The sequence below is a fragment of the Taudactylus pleione genome, unplaced genomic scaffold (genome assembly GCF_031769625.1).
Source record: "Taudactylus pleione unplaced genomic scaffold, aTauple2 ptg000290l, whole genome shotgun sequence".
Classification (NCBI taxonomy): domain Eukaryota; kingdom Metazoa; phylum Chordata; class Amphibia; order Anura; family Myobatrachidae; genus Taudactylus; species Taudactylus pleione.
The window spans coordinates 11185256-11208043 of record NW_028284692.1 but is presented as its reverse complement, the minus strand read 5'-3'; the positions used below and the strand labels follow the sequence as shown (position 1 = coordinate 11208043).

General features: G+C 44.4%; 1 protein-coding gene across 1 annotated transcript in view; it reads right to left on the bottom strand.

The window, feature by feature from the left end:
* The window catches only part of LOC148511899 (myosin heavy chain, skeletal muscle-like), a 319183-nt gene that overhangs the window by 132709 nt on the left and 163686 nt on the right, over positions 1–22788 (bottom strand). Inside the window, exon 7 of the mRNA XM_088482738.1 lies at positions 13264–13381. Within this exon, the coding sequence (XP_088338864.1) occupies positions 13264–13381 (118 nt within the window). The remainder of the gene's footprint in view (positions 1–13263; positions 13382–22788) is intronic.

The window sequence follows — 22788 nt, the reverse complement described above, 5'->3', positions numbered from 1 at the left end:
TGTGCATAATTAATACAGCAGCGTCATTGACCACGTCACTGGGTTATTTTATAGTCAGAACTGCTCGCATGATTGCGGTAGGAAAAACCAACAACAAGAATGGCAAGCAGTTCATACGCTGGTCGATGTACTCGATTAATCTAATAAATAGTGGACATGACGTAGGATGCGAGCGGCCAGGGGGCGTAGTTTTCCAAAAAACGACCGCATGTTTGGTTCGCTCGTTCAGACCTAGAGGCGTGAACAGACCGCAAAGAGCGAACGGTTCATTTGAATAGCCACCCCTTTTTTCTGAACGAGCAAGCGCAAATAGCGTCCGGCTCTGAATCAGGCCCTATGTGCGGTGTAATGTGAATAAGATTGTGCACTTTGACTCCTAGGGCGGTAGCCCACTTTGTAAACAAGTACTGTAATTCTGCTGGCCGTACCCCACTGGGTAGGTGCACTACTTTTAATTTCTGCCACTGCTGTGTGGCAATATGTAATTGATGTGCTTTAAACTGTGGTGTCTGTGACGCTGCTTTGTTGCTTGATAACCAGTCAGCTCACTCCAACCTTTGGCCAATAATTTAAACTGTGAGGTGGTCTAAATTGACTGTAAATGACTGGAAATTAAGGTTATTGAGGTTAATAATACTCTAGGAAGAAACAAAAAGCCCAATTTATGTGATTTTAGCTTTTTTTTGTTAATTTTTGTAAAAAAAATCCAAATCCAAAGCCAGTCACCGCAGTTAGGCAAATCCAAATCGAAATTCAAAGCCGGACGATGAATTAGAACCAAATCCAAATCCATACCCGGCAAAAATGGTCCAGCGCACATCCCTAGAGCATTACTTAGCGTCTCCTTCCGGAGCAACAGTGAGTCTTACCACCTCACCCTGTATACAACTTAGTGTCTCCTTCCAGAGCTACAGTACGTCATACCAAATCTGCCTGTGTTCTATACCAAGGAGTCCTCCTTCAGCGCAATTGTGCGTCTACACACCTCTACCTGTGGGTACATCAAGTACCAATTCCTTGTGCAACTGTGCCTCTTGGAAAGCATATTTCTCGGGCCACCGTCTGTGTGACACTCTATTCCCACAGGGTTTGGATACCAGATCAAAGGACCGCGACCTGCCTGCTGAGTGCAGCTAAATACCCATATCCCGATTGGTAGGGGTCACTGGTGAACATCTCCCAGCAGGTTAGACTCCGCACCATTGATAAGGTCTCGTTAATGTCCAAACTCTGTGAATGAGGAGATCGTACATTCAGGCCCCTTGCCTCCGATTTCTTCTCCAACCTCGGACCTCAGCTTTCAATCTCTAAGTGGCAAGCATGACACACATCTGCAATGTCAGCAGGAGACTTCTTTTTTCTTCAGAAGCCTCCTTCAGCATTACCATATTTACACATCACTTCTGTGGCCAAAGACGCAGCAGCTATGCGATCAGCATACAACTCTCAATCAGGCCTAAGTAATTTATATTTTCCTAAAGGTGATTTTCCTTTAAGTGTGCACAGTCTACCAATGATGATATAAGTAACACATGCAGGCCTGAAACTATATATAACTCAGGCTTCCAGTTAAACATTGCGATACAATACTATTTAGTATGGCATAGCGGTAGTACTACTCAGAGACCGCAAATCTTCATAAAGTTCAGCACCCCAGGGACAAATCTGTATGCATCACCCCAACTCACGGTTTACAGCCAGGACTTCGGAAGCAGACATTTTTGTACTGTGGTAATCTACCATTTTGAGTGCTGAATTAATAATTCCACTGCTGGGTTTGCAAATTGGAAATCTGTCGCTCAGCTGGAATCAATCTCTCTCCTTTATTTGCATTTCACATTATTTCAAAGGAGGCAGGCGGGTAATGCAGACTGTGATAAAGGTAAAGTGGAGTTTGTGGAGGCAGTTCTGTACATGAGTGACCTTGCCCTCTCTGACCATGCCAGCCTTCAGCTGCAATTTTCAAATGTTATTTTGAACAAACAAAATGTCTGTAAAAATGTAATAAGGGAAAAAATACACTTCTCTTCAGTGGCATACCCATAGCAATTCATGTGACTGCTGGAGGTACAGGAGGAAAAATGTACCTAGTTCAACTAAACCTAATGTGACAGATTGCTACTAATGCAGTAACTACTCTGCCCTATTAGATACTGACATGGGATGGAGCAGCTTTATAGTGGGTATGATTTTATGATCACAATTTTGCTAGGTAGACCAGATATATCTAGTTACACCTCTTTCCATAAATTTAATTTCATAAGTGTGGATTTGGTGCATTAGACTGATTTAAAATAAATACATAATTTCCTTTGTATGAGTTACAGTATAACTTATTTGCATTACTTAATTTAATAAGCAGCATATATTTCCTTAGGCTCTTTCAACTATGTGTGTCCAAATCTCATCTACAATATACTGTAGCAGTCTAAATTTTGGTTGCAAAGATGATATACAGTCAGGTCCATAAATATTGGGACATTGACAGAATTTTCATATTTTGGCCTCTATTCACCACCACAATGGCTTTGAAATGAAACAAACAAGATGTGATTTAACTGCAGACTTTCAGATTTAATTTGAGGGTAATTACATCCAAATCAGGTGAACGGTGTAGAAATTACAACGGTTTCTATATGTGCCTCCCACTTTTTAAGGGGCCAAATGTAATGGGACAAACTAAACAATCCTAAATCTAACTTTCACTTTTTAATACTTTGTTGCAAATCCTTTGCAGGCAATTACAGCCTGAAGTCTGGAACGCATAGACATCACCAGATGCTGGGTTTCATCCCTGGTGATGCTCTGCCAGGCCTCTACTGCAAATGTCTTCAGTTCCTGCTTGTTCTTGGGGCATTTTCCCTTCAGTTTTGTCTTCATCAAGTGAAATGCATGCTCAATCGGATTCAGGTCAGGGGATTGACTTGGCCACTGCATAACATTCCACTTTTTATCTTTAAAAAACTCTTTGTTTGCTTTTGCAGTATGCTTCGGGTCATTGTCCATCTGCACTGTGAAGCGCCGTCCAATGAGTTCTGAAGTATTTGACTGAATATGAGCATATAATTTTGCCCGAAACACTTTAGAATTCATTCTGCTGCTTTTGTCAGCAGTCACATCATCAATAAATACAAGGGAACCAGTTCCATTGGCAGCCATACATGCCCACGCCATGACACTACCACCACCATGCTTCACTGATGAGGTGGTATGTTTTGGATAATGAGCAGTTCCTTTCCTTCTCTTCTCTTCCCATCACTCTGCTACAAGTTGATCTTTGTCTCATCTGTCCATAGGATGTTGTTGCAGAACTGTAATGGCTTTTTTAGATGTTGTTTGGCAAACTCTAATCTGGTCTTCCTGTTTTTGTGGCTCACTAATGGTTTGCATCTTGTGGTGAACCCTCTATATTCACTCTTGTGAAGTCTTCTCTTGATTGTTGACTTTGACACATATACATCTACCTCCTGGAGAGTGTTCTTGATTTGGCCAACTGTTGTGAAGGGGTTTTTCTTCACCAAGGAAATAATTATTTTGTCATCCACCACAGTTGTTTTCCCTGGTCTTCCGGTGTTGCTGAGCTCTCCGGTGCGTTCTTTCTTTTTAAGAATGTTCCAAACAGTTGATTTGGCCACACCTAATGTTTTTGCTATCTCTCTGATGGGTTTGTTTTGATTTTTCAGCCTAATGATGGCCTGCTTCACTGATAGTGACAGCTCTTTGGATCTCATATTGAGAGTCGACAGCAACTGATGTCACACCTAGAATCAACTCCAGACCTTTTACCTGCTTAATTGATAATGAAATAACGAGGGAATAGCTCACACCTGTCCATGAAATAGCTTTTGAGTTGATAGTCCCATTACTTTTGGTCCCTTAAAAAGTGGGAGGCACATATAGAAACCGTTGTAATTCCTACACCGTTCACCCGACTTGGATGTAATTACCCTCAAATTAAATCTGAAAGTCTGCAGTTAAAGCACATCTTGTTTGTTTCATTTTAAAACCATTGTGGTGGTGAATAGAGGCCAAAATCTGAAAATTCTGTCAATGTCCCAATATTTATGGACCTGACTGTATAAAAGTATTTGTAATTTAAAAAAAAAAAAAAAAAGAATTTTGTTCCCTTTGATAAATAAGTTATACTAGTATTTTTTTGCACCAGAATTGTGCAAACAATATTTAAATAAATATTTCCTCATTTGTTTGAAAGCTATCTTCTTTTGTTCTATTGTTCTGGTTATGCGCAATTTCTATCCAATATGCCCAGTTACACTTAGGGGTAAATTTACTAACCGTTGGTTATAATTCTATTTCAAAACCGATGGTTAATGGTCAACATCAGATTGCAGTCTAAAAAACCAACATTTACTACAGGTATGCATCCATTTTGACTATCTGCTGCGGAGGTGAAGCCCTGCACAGGTCACTATGATCTGTGCAGGCTTTGTTAGCTTAAAATGTAAAAAAGGGTTAAAAAAATAAAATTAAAATAAAAAGCGTTGGGTCAATCACCCCCCCCCCCCAAATCAGTAACAAGCTCTGGGCCTCTGAGCCTGGGCTTGTATTGGAAAATAGGGGGAGGGGAATTGTGGGGTTCTCAATATTCTACAATAACCAGCACCGGGGCTGACGCTATAGCAGGGATTTCCACTGTCATAATGGCAATCAGTCCCAAACTGGTCAGCCTAGGGCTGGAATCCCTCAGAAATTTGAGACCCCAAAACTTAAAACTAGGGGTGAGCGGGTTCGGATTTCTGAAATCCGAACCCCCCCGAGCCCCCCCGATCCACGGCCGATGCCCAATGTCATAGTAGAGGGCACATACAATCCCAAATGACAAAGTTCAGGAAAATGACCTTGAAAAAAACATTTAAATCATCTGAAGACAAACGTAAACTTGCCAATATGCCATTTATGACACGGAGTGGCAAGGAATGGCTAAGGTCTTTCCCTATGTTCATGACTATTGGTTCAGCTTCACATGACAATGGAAGCCCTCCTCCCACTAAAAAAATCAAACGAGTTAAGCTGGCAAAAGCACAGCGAAGAACTGTGCGTTCTAAGAAGATATCACAAATCCCCAAGGAGAGTCCAAGTGTGGTGGTGGTTGCGATGCCTGACCTTCCCAGCACTGGACGGGAAGAGGTGGCTCTTTCCACCATTTGCACGCCCCCTGCAAGTGCTGAAAGGAGCACCCACAGTCCACTTGCTGATATGCAAATTGAAGATGTCACTGTTGAAGTACAACAGGATGAGGATACTGGTGTAGCTGGCGCTGAGGAGGAAGTTGGCGAGGAGGATTCTGATGGTGATGTGGTTTGTTTAAATCAGGCTCCGGGGGAGACAGTTGTTGTCCGTGGGATGAAAAAGCCCATCACGGTCATGCCTGGACAGAAGACCAAACATTCCACCTCTTTGGTCTGGCAATATTTCTATCCAAATCCGAACAACAACTGTCTTGCCATATGTACCATATGCAAAGGTGAAATAAGTAGGGGTAGGGACGTTAACCACCTAGGAACATCCTCCCTTATACGGCACCTGCAGCGCGTTCATAAAAAGTTACTGTCAAGTTCAGAAACTTTGGCTAAGACCGTAAGCAGTCCAGGGACACCTAAATCCCTTTTTCCTGTTTTATCCAAGGAATCGGTGGATGAGGAGGATGAGGATGACATCTTGCCTCCGTATAGCCAGTTTGTGGAGGGACACATTAATTGTCAGCTTGTTTTGTGGGGGCCCAAACGAACCAATCATTTCAGCCACAGTCATGTGGCAGACCCTGGCGCTGAAATGATTGGTTTGTTAAAGTGTGCATGTCCTGTTTATACAAAATAAGGGTGGGTGGGAGGGCCCAAGGACAATTCCATCTTGCACCTCTTTTTTTTCTTTGCAGTATGTACTGTTTGGGGCCTAGTTTTTCAAACTGCCATCCTGTCTGCCACTGCAGTGTCACTCCTAGATCAGGGTTGCCTACCTTTAACATTCTCTTCCCAGGAGAAGGCCGGGTAAGAGATGCAGCAGGGGGCCGACGGGGGCGGGGCTTGACGATTCGCGTCATTAAGCCCCGCCCCCTCGCGGTAAAATTGCCGCGATTGGGCACAATTTACATAGGGGGTGGGGCCAAATGCTGTGATTCATGCAGAATCACAGATTAAGCCCCGCCCCCTTCACGGAGACCCGCGATTGCCTCGGGTATTCTCCTAATTCTGCCCACTTCACTAGGAAGTGGGCAGAATGCTGGAGAAATGCCTACCATCCGGGGGTGCGGGGAGTTACCCGAAAAATCGGGAGCCTCCCGCGAAAACCGGGAGGGTAGGCATGTATGTCCTAGATGGGCTACGTGTTTGTGCCGCCCACTCATGTCGCTTAGTATAGTCATCCAGCTACCTCGGTGCAACCTTTTGGCCATAAAAACAATATTGTGAGGTGTGAGGTGTTCAGAATAGACTGGAAATGAGTGGAAATGAAGGTTATTGAGGTTAATAATTGAATAGGAGCATAAAAACCCACAAATTCTGTGATTTTAGCTGTTATAATGCTTTTTTTCAAAAAAATACAGATCCAAAACACAAAACCAAGAACCCAAAACACGGAAGGGTGGTTTTGGCAAAACCAATCCAGATCCAAAACACGAAGAAAGATCCAGATCCAAAACCAAAACACGAAAAGTGGCCGGTGCACACCCCTACTTAAAACACATCCAGCCCAGGGCTATTTCCCACAGTCCTGGTGTCCATGGATTCAAAGTTAATAGGTAATTAAGAGTTAATAATATTGTTCTTTACAGTCAGCCTACAAGTCCCAGCAGCCTGCCCTGGAATGATGGCACTTGTGCGGCCTGGCGACAGGGGGGTACTAGGGGCACACCTGTGCCGGGGCCCGAGGTTCTGAGAACACCTGTCTGCCGCGCGTGTCCACGGCTAATATATAACTTTATAGCTTCACCGCTGGCCACCCGGCGGTGAAATTATTACACACTGCTGCCCTGCCGGCCGGCCCCCGTCTCACCAGCTTGTGGCCGGCGGTCGGATGCTTGCCTTGTGCCCAGCGTCATGATGTCATTCCCATCACGCTGCGCCGTCCTCCTCCCTGAATCTGGCCTCCTATGCTGCGACAATATCCATCCACTGAGGAGCGGGCTCAGCAGGGAGTCCAGCAGCAGCAGGAGCCAGGAACTGTATTAATCACTGCCGCCCACCCCCCGGCACATAGAGAGGCCACCTGTGTCCATGTGGCCTGTAGCTCTGGACTGCAGCACTGTCGTCTGGCCCAGTGGATGTTACTAGGTAAGGGACATCATCACAGACACAGAGGTAGTTTTATGAAGCTTGACAGTGCCCACTGTGCCACCATTATTATACATATAGGCAGCTACATTTTTCATATATATATATATATATATATGAGATCTATATGTATATATGGATAAATATAGATATATATAGCTGTATATTCCATATATGCATCTATCCATATATATATATATATATATATATATATATAGCTATAGACCTGTATACTGTGTATATATATATATATATACATTAGGGGTGAGCGGGTTCGGATTTCTGAAATCCGAACCCCCCCGAGCCCCCCCGATCCGAGTCAGGCTCGACTTTTCCCGCCTGACTCGGATCTGAAATCGAGGCAAAACGTCATCATCCCGCCTTCCGGGTCTCGCGGGTTTTGGATCCTATATAAGGTACCCGCGTCGGCGCCGTTTTCTCACTCGGCTGTGGACAGTGAAGAGGGAGGGTGGGAGTTAGGGCTGGCTGGGCTGTGTAGTGTAGTGTAGTGCAGAGTAGTGTTGTGCTGTGCTGTGCTGCTGTTGTCCACTACTTCAAAGTCCATAGGGGCTGGCTGTGTTGTGCTGTGCTGCTGTTGTTAATAGGGGCTGTGTCCACTACTTCAAAGTCCATAGGGGCTGGCTGTACTGTGTTGTGCAGTCAGTTCTCCATAGGGGCTGTGTCCACTCCAAAGTCCTGTGCAGTGTCCCAGTCCTAAAGGGGTGCTGTAGTGTTGTCCAGGGGATGCTCTGTCCATCAGGGGTGCTCCCCCCAAGTGCTAAAAAAATAATATTTTTTCTGTGTTTGTGAATTGTGTGCGCAGTAGCCGCACGTGCATCAACAAAGTAGTGCCAAGCGTGCACCTGTGTCATAAGTAAAGGGCCGGCTGGCTTGACCGTTAAAGGGTTGCTGTAACCCCCAAAGTACACTCCAGTCCAAACCCCAAAAAAATATATTTTCTGTGTTTGTGAATTGTGTGCACAGTAGCCGCACGTGCATCAACAAAGTAGTGCCAAGCGTGCGCCTGTGTCATAAGTAAAGGGCCGGCTGGCTTGACCGTTAAAGGGTGCTGTAACCCCCAAAGTACACTCCAGTCCAAACCCAAAAAAAATATATTTTCTGTGTTTGTGAATTGTGTGCACAGTAGCCGCACGTGCATCAACAAAGTAGTGCCAAGCGTGCGCCTGTGTCATAAGTAAAGGGCCGGCTGGCTTGACCGTTAAAGGGTGCTGTAACCCCCAAAGTACACTCTAAACCAAATAACAAAATATTTTCTGTGTTTGTGAATTGTGTGCGCAGTAGCCGCACGTGTATCAACAAAGTAGTGCCAAGCGTGCGCCTGTGTCATAAGTAAAGGGCTGGCTGGCTTGACCGTTAAAGGGTGCTGTAACCCCCAAAGTACACTCTAAACCAAATAAAAAAATATTTTCTGTGTTTGTGAATTGTGTGCGCAGTAGCCGCACGTGCATCAACAAAGTAGTGCCAAGCGTGCGCCTGTGTCATAAGTAAAGGGTCGGCTGGCTTGACCGTTAAAGGGTGCTGTAACCCCCAAAGTACACTTCAGTCCAAACCAAAAAAAAAAAAATTTTTCCGTGTTTGTGAATTGTGTGCACTGTGGCTGCACGTGCATCAACAAAGGAGCAGCGCCAAGCGTGCGCCTGTGTCCCATAAGTAAAGAGCCGGCTGGCTCATTTCTTAAAGGGTGGTGTAACCCACAAAGTGCACTACTCTCCAGCAAAAATAAAAAAATATTTTCTGTGTTTGTGTGCGCTTTAGCCGCACGTATATACCAATATAACATAAATGGAGGACCAAACTTTCTCTGATAAAAATAAAATAGGGAAAGATCAAGAACCACTTCCTCCTAGTGCTGTTGCTGCTGCTGGGAGTTGTTCATCATCCCAGAGAGGCAGTAGGAACACCACCACTTTTACTAAACAATTGACCCTCCAACAGTCCCTAGCGATGAGGATGAAGTACGACAGCAGTCATCCTGAAGCAAAACGTATAACTGAGGCCTTGACTGCTATGTTGGTGTTAGACGTGGGTCCGGTATCCGCCATTAGTGCAGTGGGATTTAGACAATTGATGGAGGTAGTGTGTCCCCGGTTCCAAATCCCGTCTAGATTCCACCTGCATCCTCAAAGCAGCAGCGACAAGCATGCGTCTGTCTGTTAAAGGGTGGTGTAACCCTCAAAGTGTGCTCCACAAACAATTAAAAAATTCTTATTTTTTTTTCTGTCTTTGTGAAATGTGTGGGCTGTAGCCGCACCTGCATCCTTAAAGCAGCAGCGACAAGCGTGCGTCTGTCTGTTAAAGGGTGGTGTAACCCTCAAAGTGCGCTCCACAAACAATAAAAATATTCTTCTTTTTTTTTCTGTCTTTGTGAATTGTGTGGGCTGTAGCCGCCCTTGCATCCTCAAAGCAGCAGCGACAAGCGTGCGTCTGTCTGTTAAAGGGTGGTGTAACCCTCAAAGTGCTCCAAAAAATAAAAAATATATTTTTTATGTGTTTGTGACTTGTGTGCGATGTAGCCGCACATGCAGCAACACAGTAGCAGCTCCAAGCGTGCGCCTGTGTCATAAGTCAAGGGCCGGTTTGGACATCTGGTCCGGACTGAAGGACATGCCAACAATTTCTGACAAGTCTACTGTCACTGCATATGATACTGTCCTCAAAGCAGCAGCGACAAGCGTGCGTCTGTCTGTTAAAGGATTACATCGGTGACAGCATCCAAGTAGGCATGTCAGACAGTCCGTACCTGTACTGGCAGGAAAAAGAAGCAATTTGGAGGTCCCTGTACAAACTGGCTCTATTTTACCTGAGTTGCCCCACCTCCAGTGTGTACTCCGAAAGAGTGTTTAGTGCAGCTGGGAACCTTGTCAGCAAAAGGCGTAGGAGGTTGCTTCCACAAAATGTGGAGAAGATGATGTTCATAAAATGAATTATCAACTCTTCCAGGGAGACCAGCCTCCAGAACGTACAGAGGGACCTGTGGTTGTGGATTCCAGCGGGGATGAATTAATACTCTGTGAGGATGAGGATGTACACAACACTGAAGAGGGTGAGGAATCGGAGGATGAGGACGACATCTTGCCTCCGTAGAGCCAGTTTGTGCAGGGACAGATTAATTGCCAGCTTGTTTTGTGGGGGCCCAAACGAACCAATCATTTCAGCCACAGTCGTGTGGCAGACACTGGCGCTGAAATGTTTGGTTTGTTAAAGTGTGCATGTCCTGTTTATACAACATAAGGGTGGGTGGGAGGACAATTCTATCTTGCACCTCTTTTTTTTCTTTGAATTATGTACTGTTTGGGGCCTAGTTTTTCAAACTGCCATCCTGTCTGCCACTGCAGTGTCACTCCTAGATGGACCACGTGTTTGTGCCGCCCACTCGTATCTCTTAGCATAGTCATCCAGCTACCTCGGTGCAACCTTTTGGATATAAAAACACTATTGTGAGGTGTGAGGTGTTCAGAATAGACTGGAAATTAAGGTTATTGAGGTTAATAATAGCATAGGAGCAGAAAAACACACAAATTCTGTGATTTTAGCTGTTTTTATGCTTTTTTAAAAAAAAATACAGATCCAAAACACAAAACCCAGAACCCAAAACACGGAAGGGTGGTTTTGGCAAAACCAATCCAGATCCAAAACACGAAGAAAGATCCAAAACCAAAACACGAAAAGTGGCCGGTGCACACCCCTAATATATATATAGATCTGCATATCTATATATGTATCTATCTATCCATATATATGTGTATATGTATATATATTTCTATACATGTATATATCTTTGTATATGTATCTCTCTCTCTCTCTCTCTCTCTCTATATATATATATACTGTATATTTATAAGTGTATGTATATATGATTCTATATATCTATATTATATGTATCTATATATCATTTATCTATTATATATATCTAATATATCTATAAATCACTAGGTATAGATATGTACATATACTTTATATAGATATATAACCATATATAGATCTTTATATAGATATAGATTATGCAGTGTATAGATATAGCTATAAAATTAGATTGATATAGATGCATATAGCCTACATTCATCCATCTATATATATTTCTCTATCTGTATAAATATATACATGTGTGTGTATGTATGTGTGTGTATATATATATATATATATATATATATATATACACAAAGACGTGAAGGAAGACGGCGGCACTTTGGCACTTTTAGTGAAGTTCATATATTTGTTCCAAACACACCAAAGTTTCAGGACCTGCAAGCTTTTTTGTCAAGGTAACCTCTTATATATACAGGTATATTCCACTCTCCACGTGCCGCCGTCTTCCTTCATGTCTTTGGTTATTGATTTACCACGGAGGGCGCAAAAGCATTTCTTATCATTTGTGACCGCAGTGGCGGACCTTCTCTACTGCTGTATAGATACATAGAAGATATACAGTATGTGCATTCTATATTTATACTCCCTCTATAAGTATAATTATATATAAGAATTATATTTTGATATGGTAGGGACCTGGGCATGTTTTTTTTAGTTAGTTATGTGTTTATTTCTCTCTGCAACATGGGGTTTGCAGTAGTAATGTTTGTCTGTAATTTCAACTTGCAGAGGGGGGGAGGGCAGAGATATCTGTGTAATGGGCCCCAAGATTTCTGTTGCCGGCCCTGCACTTGTGGAACGATAAGTGCAAGTATGGCCGGACATTAAGGGCCCGCTGGCACATGTAGTCTGCCTGTAAAGAAATTATTAAGATAAACACTGACACCGAATGTTGTACATTACAAAACAACCCCCAACACATCTCTTTCCCCAAATTAATATGTACAAAATCCTTGGATGGGCTCCTCTTTGTTCCAAGTAGGCATTCATGGGTCTTGGCAAAATAACAAACTGAATTGAACCCAATGGATAGGCTGTTGACACAGCCACAGTGAAATGGCAGGTCATTTTTGGACACTGCCGTATAAATGAATGTGAAAGCACTGATTGGCTGAGAGCTTGTGAACAATTGCTATGGCAGTGTCCGCTCTCAGCCAATTAGCACTTCCCCATTCATTCTGTCCAGTGCTGGTTATTGGAGAATAGGGGGAACCACATGTTGTTTTCCCCCCATATTTGCCAATGCCAGCCCAGGCTCAGAAGTCCAGGGCTGGTTATTAGTTTGTGGTGGACCCCACACATTTGTTTTTCAATTTCACCTTTTCTTTTACTTTTTAAGTTAATAGTGATCTGTGGGGTGCTTCACCTAAACTCGCAGGTCTATTGTTTGGGCAGATTTGCCGTCGTTTTATGGTGTTTTTTGATCGGTTATAAAATCAACCAACTGCAAATCTAGGGATTAAATTTTTGTCTATTTGAAAAAATCTTTAGTTGCTCCGATATTCTAAACTGTTCTAAAGTCAGATTTTTAGTTATTTTGCCGTCGGCTTCTAATTTAGTAAATGGGTTGCAAAATTTACATGAAAACAACCAAAATGCCAAAATCGACCTTTAGTAAATTTAGCCCTAAAAATGAGGGCCTGATTCTGATTTGCACACAAGTGCAAAGTTCAGCCGCATCTTGTGATCTTTAGCAATGCACCGCATCACATGGGCAGCAACAGGGTATTCGCTCATAGTATAAGTATCCCGTGTGTGTGTTGTGGGTATGGATTGTGGACACCACTCTGAAATGCATCTTCTTCACCCAGTAAAAGGGGATGCATAGATGCATCTGACTCAGAGTACAGGCAAAAAGACGCATTTGACTTCTGAACACAGGAGACATCCGGAATTGCATCAACTTTGCATGCGAGTACCTAAATTCTACATCCTAAAGCAAGTATTCTACGGCCACATCCTACAGCAACGTTCCCTAATTACACACCGCACAAAAGCTGGCCATACCAACCTCATCAATTGCCCATTGTGTATGACCACTATAAATGCTCTATTACTCACACCACAGACTGTGATTACATCTTACCCAACAACTTGCTTTTAGAGGCATTATGGTCAGTAATCGTTCTCTGAAGATCCTCATTTTTATAATTTGCATTAGACAATAAGTCTTCCAGTTTTCGAATATGTGCATCGCTAATAGCCTGAGGAAAGAAAATCCAAAAATATGCTAATTACAATCACAACAATTATAACTTAACTTTTGGATTGTCACAATCTATATACTGTACATAAATGTAACATATACTGTATGTCTATATACATTTTTGTGCCCGTGTGCATGTCTGAAATATCCTGTTTCCCTCCAGTATTACAAATTTGGGAACAAAATAGTTCAAAGATTAATCCAGATAACACAACACCGTGATGGGCTCTTGTGAGAATCTGCTCTTCAGTGCAATTCCACACAATGAATTTTTCCCATAGAAATCAGTGTTTAACATTTATTTCCAGATCATTCAGCCATAATCGTAGCTGGGAACAAATTTGCCACATCCTAACCTGATCAAATGTGCCTCTGATCTGCCCAGCTTCACGTCTTATCCACCCACCATTTGGCAAGGACTTCTAAAAATAATTGGGAAGCCACATCCAAGCAGATGTGTGGCGGTACCGGACCCCGGAGTAGCTGAATGGAGGCTGCGCGCATGCGCATAAGTGCTGGGTTTCCAATATCCATCTCTTGCACTCCTGCCTCTCAGTGTCTGCATCTCTGTTTCTTCCTAGTCCTCTGTTTCTTGTTCTTTTCTACCCTCGCTTTCTGTTTTTTCGACTTTAGTACCTCCTTCTCATGTTCTTCCAGTTGCTATGGTGTACGCTGTGCACTTCACCGTGTTGGCATGTACGTCTGGAATGTATTTTTAAACTTTACAAAGGGCTAGTTTAATTATTTTGTATTTATATAGAGTGGCGATGGTGCAGGGTTGCACGGTGTTCAGAGTGTTTGGACTTTATTTTTAAAAACACTCAGTGGTAGGTATGCACCATTAATATTAGGCCCCATGTCCATGTTTGTGCACTAATATGATATCATTTTTATCAGTACTCTGTTATACTAGATAAATTATCTTTAGCATTACCTTTTTCTTTTAATCTGTACTATAGTACTTTTTGGTAAGCCCTTGCTTTATCTTCTCTGTTTGTGGCCTGTGCACCTTTTTACTTTCTTCTATACTTTTGTATATTTTTTTATTGTGGATAATGTTGTTTCGTTGATTTTCAAGAGTGTCCTTGTTTTCATCATGAGGTGGTATGTGATTAGTAAGTACAGAATATAACAGAAGTGTTTAGAGACTGTAGATAACTGTTTTGTCAGAATTCTCCGAAAGTAACATCACTGACACTGGTGGGTGGGGTCAGAGGTCATACCAACTATCGTTACATGAGAATGTCATTAGATGATTTTTATCTGCAGATAACTGTATTATCTATATAATGATTGTTGATGTCCGACATGGCTCCCACTATCTGTGACAGAGACAGGGCAGCCATCCTGCAGGAGAAGAGGGCCAGGCGGTAAGTATAGCTAGGAAGGGACAGGTCTGGACAGAAAAAGGGTTGGCTGGATTGACCTGGCATGTGTCAAGTACATTTTACTAGTATAGATATAACAGAAAACTATAAATAACAAAAATATAAATGCATAAATGTAATAAGCTTTACGCTGGCACCAATTTAATTCTGCATATATGTACATAACATAACCAATTGGGTCATTCAGTCGGTCTTTAAAAAATGTGAAAGACTTCTCACTTCTGCATAACATAACCCATGGGTCATTCAGCCAGCTGATGTGATCACAGATTATTCGATGTTGCGTCATTTGAACGCAGCTCAGATAAGTAATGCATGCGGAAGGCATGACGCCTCCTGCTGCATTAAAGGGGAAGCAATCGGGAAGCCGACTGCCTATATACCGGCAGCCGGCTTCCCGACTGTCTTATCCCGGCAAGGGTGAAATGCCGGGAGTCTGGATGTAGACGCCCGCATTTCCCCGACGCCGGGAGACCGGCGCCCGGCATCACGATCGTAGTGATGCCGGGCGCCGTGAGCGGACAGCCGCGGGGGGGAGGGTTAGGTTTAGGGCTCCTGGGGGGACTTAGGGTTAGGCACCCCGCCGGGAGGGTTAGGCTAGGGGGAGGGAGGGTTAGGCACCCCCGGGGGGGACTTAGGGTTAGGCACCCCCCCGGGGGACTTAGGTTTAGGCAGCGGGGAAGGGGGTGGTTAGGGTTAGGCACTTAGAGGGGGGATTAGGGTTAGGCACTTGGGGGGGAAGTTAGGGTTAGGCACCCCTAAGGAAGGTTAGGGTTAGGGGGGTTAGGTTAGGTTAGTGGATACTTACCTATCCACGATCGGGATTTCCAGCGCTGTCGGGCTTCCGCTGCGTCGCACTCTGCTCCTGTCGGGCTGCCGCTGACGGGAATCAGTATATCATACCCATTCCCATTAAAGTAATGGTGCTTTGTGTTAGCAGCTGCGATAGCACTTGCGTCTGCAGCTGAATCACCCCCTCTGTACTTAATATATAGAGTCCTGGCAGATTGTATGTATTAGATATTTAGAAATATCACATGCTGACTGAGCTGGCTTCCTTCTGTGACTCACACCGTTTTAAACTAATCACCTGTGGCAAGTGTGGGTCATGCAAGTATAATGATGAAATATTCTGGCTCCAGCCTGTATTTCTTCCAATCTATTCCTTGCCTCTCTGAGCTTTGTCTTTACATGGGTCACTGATCCCATCAGAACAGCTGTGAGCACCATATGATCTGTACATTGTGTTCAATGATCAGTGATGACGATCACCAAGGTGAGTTTATGAGTCTGCACACTATTTAATAGTTGATGTGGTCATATACTCTTTGGCAGATATGACATAAACATGTAAAACATAACAAAATGTTGTCAATCAACAGTTATATAAGACTAAGGGGCCTATTCTTTAACACATAACATTCTGTGGAGGTAATTAGGTTTAGAACTCGCATGGAGTTCTACCAAATTACCAGAGGAATTCATCATCCCTCCTCTCCATAAGTATCTATTCTGAAAAGCTGTCATTTTTGCGATGACCGCTTTTTGGGAAATAGTTACTTTTCCATCTCTACACTACCTTACCGCAGCTGTAATCAGTGCTGCGCATGGGCCGTTACATCCGTAAAAGCAAGCGCATGCGCAGCACTGCCTACAGCTGCGGTAATTCTGTCTCCACCAGTATCCCGAAGGTAAGTATCAGGGGTTAGAGGGAGGGGTTAGGCACAAGGGGGAGGGTTAGATATAGGGTGCTAATAGGGGGAGGTTAAGCTTAGGCACTAGGGGTTAGGTTAGGTTAAGGCACGGGGAGGGAGGGTTAGGGGTAAGGGATTCTGACTGTTGGGATGCGCTGTCAGTATTCTGACCGCCGGGATCCCATACCCAACCCGTATAAATCAAGCATAAACTAACATTTCCAAATGATTTCAAATAAAAAAGAGCTTGATACATCTGCCTCTAAGCATGTTGTGGTTAATCCTTACATTTTATCTACTACATATTTTATTATTCCGGGGCTTGGTGCATTTGAGAAATGCGGTCAAACCCCCGAAAATAGCATTTACAGGGGTTTGACCACATTTCCTGCTTTAGAGCATCCTCCCCCAGAACTTCTTCCCTGACAACTGCGGTGCAGTGAGTGACGAGCACGTTGAGTGTTTCCACTAAGACATTTCAGCAATTGAATGAAGGTCATCAGGGTAGGTGGAACTCTTCTATGCTTGCTGACTGCTGTTGGACAGTGACAAGAGATGCCACAGAGAGGAACAAAGAGAAAGAGCTCTTGCAGGAGTGTATCTAGGGATCCAAGCGCCCCTTGCAAACTAATGGACTGGCGCCCCCCATAATTTCTGAATAATTACACTATACATTAAATAATTACTTAAAATGATTCCCCAGCTACCCCCCTATGCAGTGCCCCCAGCAGTAGCCCCCCCTATACAGTGCCCCCAGTAGTAGTCCTCCCTATGCAGTGCCCCAGTAGTAGTCCCCCCTATGCAGTTTCCCCAGTAGTAGTCCCCACGATACAGTGCCCTCAGTAGCGGCCATCCCCCCATACAGTGCCCCCGGCAGTAATCCCCCCTATGAAGTGCCCCCAGTAGTAATCCCACCTATGCAGTGCCCCCAGTAGTAATCCCCCCTATGCTACATTGCCCCCAGTAGTAGTCCCCCTATACAGTGCCTCCAGTAGTAATCCCCACTATGCTGCATTGCTCCATGCAGTAGTCCCCCCTATACAGTGCCCCCAGTAGTGCCCCCCCCTATACAGTGCACCCAGTAGCGGCCACCACCCCCCATAAAGTGCCCCCAGTAGTGGCCACCAACTATACAGTGCCCCCTAGTAGCCCCCCCACGTGCCAGGCTTACACACACAGAAGAAAAAAAAAACTTATCTGAATCCCCACTCCTGATGCGACCGCCGCTATCCACTCCTCCCGACCCGCTTTGCAGTGCACTATGGGAGAGAAGAAATTTTGTCTCTCCCATCACCCGCTGCAGGGGGAGCCAGAAGGCGGAGCTCATGAGTGAGCTCCAGCCAGCTCCCTCCGTGGACGCAGCAGCCAATGAAAGCCTGTCTGACTCTCATTGGCTGGCTGCTATAACAAAACACACAGCTGCTGCTGGCGGCTGTGTGTTTGTTACTGTGTAGGGCAGACCACTCTCACTACGGTCTGCCCTACACTTGTGGGGCCCGGGGGACTAGCGATGCGTGCAGCGGTGGCTATGGGCCCCTACACCACACGCCGCTAGTTCCGCCCCTGGGGTAGTCCACCCCTTGGCTGCTGGTGGCACTGCCAGATGTGCCCCCCATTGGCCGGCGCCCCTGGCGAGTGTCATCCTGGCCAATGGGTAGGTACGCCCCTGCGCTCTCGTGAATAGGACACTATTTGCAATATGTTTAATTTTGTGTTCTTATTCGTGATTGATTCATTTGAAACAACTAATTTATTAGTATCAAGAAAATATCAGATTATTTTAAAATTGCTTTTCACTATGTCTATAATTACTGAAGAACATATAGTGCAAGTAGTGTAGCTCAAAAACTAAAGCTAATAAAAACATTCTGAAGTAATATTTGTTTTTCTTTACTTCAAATTAGTATAGTATGACTATATTTTAGAAAGGAAACAAATAATTTCTTTGTTGTACAGTGTTATCAGAATGCCAACGTTTAGGGTTAGGCACTGAGGGGAAGGTTAGGATTAGGCACTAGGAGAATACGCTGCGGGGAGGGGAAATTAGGGTTAGGCTCTAGAGGAAGGATTAGAGTTAGGAATTAGGGTTAGTGATAGATCTGTGCCATAACTGCTGGTCTCATGACCATCAGGACCCGGAAGACGACGTTGGAGACACCACTAACGCTGGGGACAAGCAAATAACCGCTGTGCCTCCTGGGATGTTAGATCAATATTCTATCATGTCATCTGTGTAGATGAATGTCAACCATGTCGATATTCTCATGTTGACCTTATGCAAGTAGACATGAGAATGATCGACCTAATATACCACACCCATTACACACACTTCCAACATTTTATTTACATTTATCGTGGTATTAAAGCTCGGTATAGTCTGCTGATTTAATTTATCCCAGAGTGCCGCCTCTATCCAGCGCCTGCATTTTGATGTGAGCTGTGTTCGGTCAATTCAGGAGAGCAATGGGGAGCAGTTTCTTCTTTGAACATGGTTGTACCTGTATTCATCCGTATCACTTCTGATTATCCACATGCCATGGGTGACAGAGGGACATCTGAGGAAGGTGACAGTGGGACACCTGGGGAAGAGGCAGAAGCACTGGTGGTTAAGATACTGCTGAGCAGTGGAGGCTCCAGAGGTGGAGCTGCAGCGCCGTCCAAGATTCAAATAGGGGAGCCACACCAACTGTCAGTGAGTCCCGACCATCTATGTTTGGTAGCGTTTGAAAGGGCAGTTGTTATGACTCCCTTATTTGTTTTGCGGTCCCACCTCTGGAACTTCCACTGAGTAACCTCTAAATATTCTCTGCTACTGTGCACTGCAGCTAAACACAGTGCCTCAGGGGTAGTGTAGTTCACATTCAATGTCTGGCCAATGGGAGTAGGTGGAGGAGGAAAGCTTGGGGTAGGGACCCATGTGGAGGCAAGTAGTAGATCTGGCTTGGACTCCTGCTCATTCCTGCTCAGCTTGCCCACACTGATGACAGAGAAACCTGCAGCCTGCCGATGGTGATAACAGTGGGCCGGGGACTTCTGTTTACCATTATTGATGATTCTGGATATGAACTGCTTCTTATTTAAAGGCAGACATCTGCCTGTGAATAAGAAATAGTTCACAATCAGGATCATCTGTGGTGGCAGACAGCAGACCCTCCCAGAGCCGGATTAAGGGGGGTTCGCAAGCAGCAAGTGCCCCTGGCTCCCCTCATTTAGCCCCCTCCTCAAACATTAATTAAAACTACCTGTGCAGTTAGCAGGAGGGGAGGCAGGGGGCGTGTTCTGACAAGAGGGTAGGGCTAAATGGCATATTGTACAGTCCTCTACCTACTGGTATCAAGGGAGATAGTAAAGCGGAGCTGCTAAAGTCCCACTCCCTACTCTCAACTGACAGACAACTTGAACAACTAGTACCTGGCCTGCAAGGTAAGAGAGTTTAACCATAAGCATGTGCGTGTATGCCCATGTGTGTGTGTCTCAAACTCTGTAAGTGCAAGTACAGGCCTAAACTCTTGCTTTATCGAAAAATCAGTGATGTCACTGCATAAAAGTATAAATGACGTATGGTGTTTATGGCAAGGTAACCAGATGGTCTCTTCCTTTACGAAAGAAACAGCATCATTCTGATTTACAGAAGACAGGTGGCTGGGTAATCATGAAGATCATTCATTTTGAAGACATTAAAGCAAATTACCCTGTGTCTATCCCTCCCAGTTCATTTTCTTCCCAATTAAAAGAAAATATTTATAACTGTATAAATATAACATTTTGCAATGTGTATGGAGTGGTTTTTCAAGACTTAAAAAGTCCATCAGTAGACAGCAAATATTGTGTCTTGTGTATAGAAAGCATTGCATTAAAATCAAAGGACTTTTATAAGCCAAGGACAGAGATGAAGTGATTGAGTGATCTTGAAAGAACAGCCCGAGAGAGGTATAACTCAAGGGCCTCTCTCCAGAGTGTGAAATACTTTAAAAAAAGAGAAACTGATCATTTACAAAAGTTAAACAATGGCCTTGTGTATTTTTCTTCCTAGAATGTAAATCTCTGCAGAGACAATTAATCTGAAAGAGAAATCGACATTCACTTTCTATGGCTTATGCGGAATGTACAATGTGTTAAAAGGAGATGTCTGAGACCTTGAGGACTATTGAATTTCAATGAAAGTTTGGTCTGCTTTGCAATTGTAATTTTTCAGAATCTGTGACTATGGCCCTCATTCAGAGCCGTACGCTCTGAGCAGAGCGCACGCTCTGAATGAGGGCCGCCCTCCATAATTATGGAGCGTCCTCCTGGACGCTCATATAGCTGTGGGTCACCACCCACAGCCTATACGAGCGTGCAGTTTGATGGCCGCGATGGTCTTGACCATCGCGACCATCGCCACTGCGAGCCGGAGCCTGCGGTTGAGGTTTTCAACCGCAAGGCCCGGAGTGATTTTGGCTCTATCAGAGCCAAAATCACTCCCACTGACATCACTAGTGATGTCAGTGGGCCGGCTTCTGACGGTAGGCGTTCCCTTGGGAACGCCCCCGTCAGGGAGGCACGCCCCCGGCACGCCCACCAAAGGGGCGAAGGAAAGTCCTTCGCTCGTCGCGTCTGGCGCATGCGCACGACGGAGCTCCCTCCGTCGTGCGCATGCTCAGTGCAGACCATCGACCCACTTGCGAGCGGACTTCGTCAGAGGGCTGGGGAATTCTTTATATTGTTGGGCATATATTAATTGGCACTGTCACTTTTTCACATATATATGTGTGCATCTTCATACGCAGAGCAACTGCGTTTTTATGCTAATGCCACAGCTGAAAGGATTCATACAGAGATGCCCACTGGCTCTGACTCAAACCTGCTGCTTTGCCTAATAAGTCTCTAATCGGCACCATTGGATGCCCATCGGTCTCACCATTGGACATTAAAACAGCCTTATTGTTAGAATGTTTGTTGGACCATGGCCACCGGTGCCAGTGCAACTGCAAATAAAGACGCAGACACTGGCTGTGACATGCCCACGTCTAGCTCACCACGCTGACAGCTGAACCCAGAGAGAAAGAAGATAAGGAGAAGGAGGATTACGGCCGTCCAGCAGCCCGGCACCTAGGAGGAGGTCCGCAGATACTGTAGCAGCAGAGCCAACTTGTGCGTGTGTGTGTAAGTATGTTATGTATATGTATACTCTGTGTGTGTGTAAGTATGCTATGTGTATGTATACTCTGTGTGTGTGTGTTTTTAAGTATGCTGAGTATGTATGTTACAGTGTGTGTATGTAAGCTGCGTGAATGCTATGTGTGTATGTAATGAACTGAATGATATTTGTGTTTTATATATATATATATATATATATATATATATATATAAAACCCCTCACTTAAAATGCACAGGGGGGAGAGAGGGATGGGAGAGAGAGCCATAGGGCTGGTGCAATCATCTATGATGTGACCCATGGTATGACCGATGGAGCGTATAAATACACAGAGTGACGGATTAGCATCTCAGTACGAAGACCATCGGCCGTGGTATTCCAGCAAAAGAAACAGTCGCAGCTGCAACTACGTCCATCATAGTGTGTACTTGCTCTTTTTTTGTATTATCCATTTCTCTTGTTCCTATTCTGTTTTTTTTTTAGTATTTGCAATAAAAACATATTGACCTAAAAGGGGATCAGTCACTTATATATCAAAAACAAACTTGGGAAACAAATAGACCCTTCCACAAACAACTCCAAGAATATTCCAAATCACACCTGCATCTGCCAAACCACACCCACATCTGCCCATACCACACCCACATCTGCCCAAACCATGCCAATACGGTATCTACCCAAACCATTCCTATGGGCGGGATGTACTAAAGGGAAAAATGTGGTAAACACCTGAAAAATAAGTGTTCGGGGGTTTTACCGCAGTCTCCAAATATACAATGCACCGGAATGCTTCATCCTGGTGGGTACCGCCATCATCAGGTGGCGTTACCCAATAGAAGCCTATGGGCTTCTTTTCGAGCTGCATCCCCTGAGAGGGATCCAATCGGATCCGTCCCATTACTCCCCGCAGCCCACGGCCTTCTGCACATGCACAGAAGGACGCCAGAGAGACTTCTGGGTGGTAAACCGTAAGACCCTCTCTCCAGGGGCATCGCATCTTATCAGAAGAGCTGTTCTTTGTGATATTCTAGGTACTCACTGCACTATATCTGCAAAATATAATGCACACATTTCCTTTTGAGGACTACAACTTAGGACTGTTCTGCAGGAAAAGGGAGGTGTGCTTCCCCATATAGGGGAGGACATTCATAAGGATACAGCCAATTACTTTAATAGAAACCAGTGA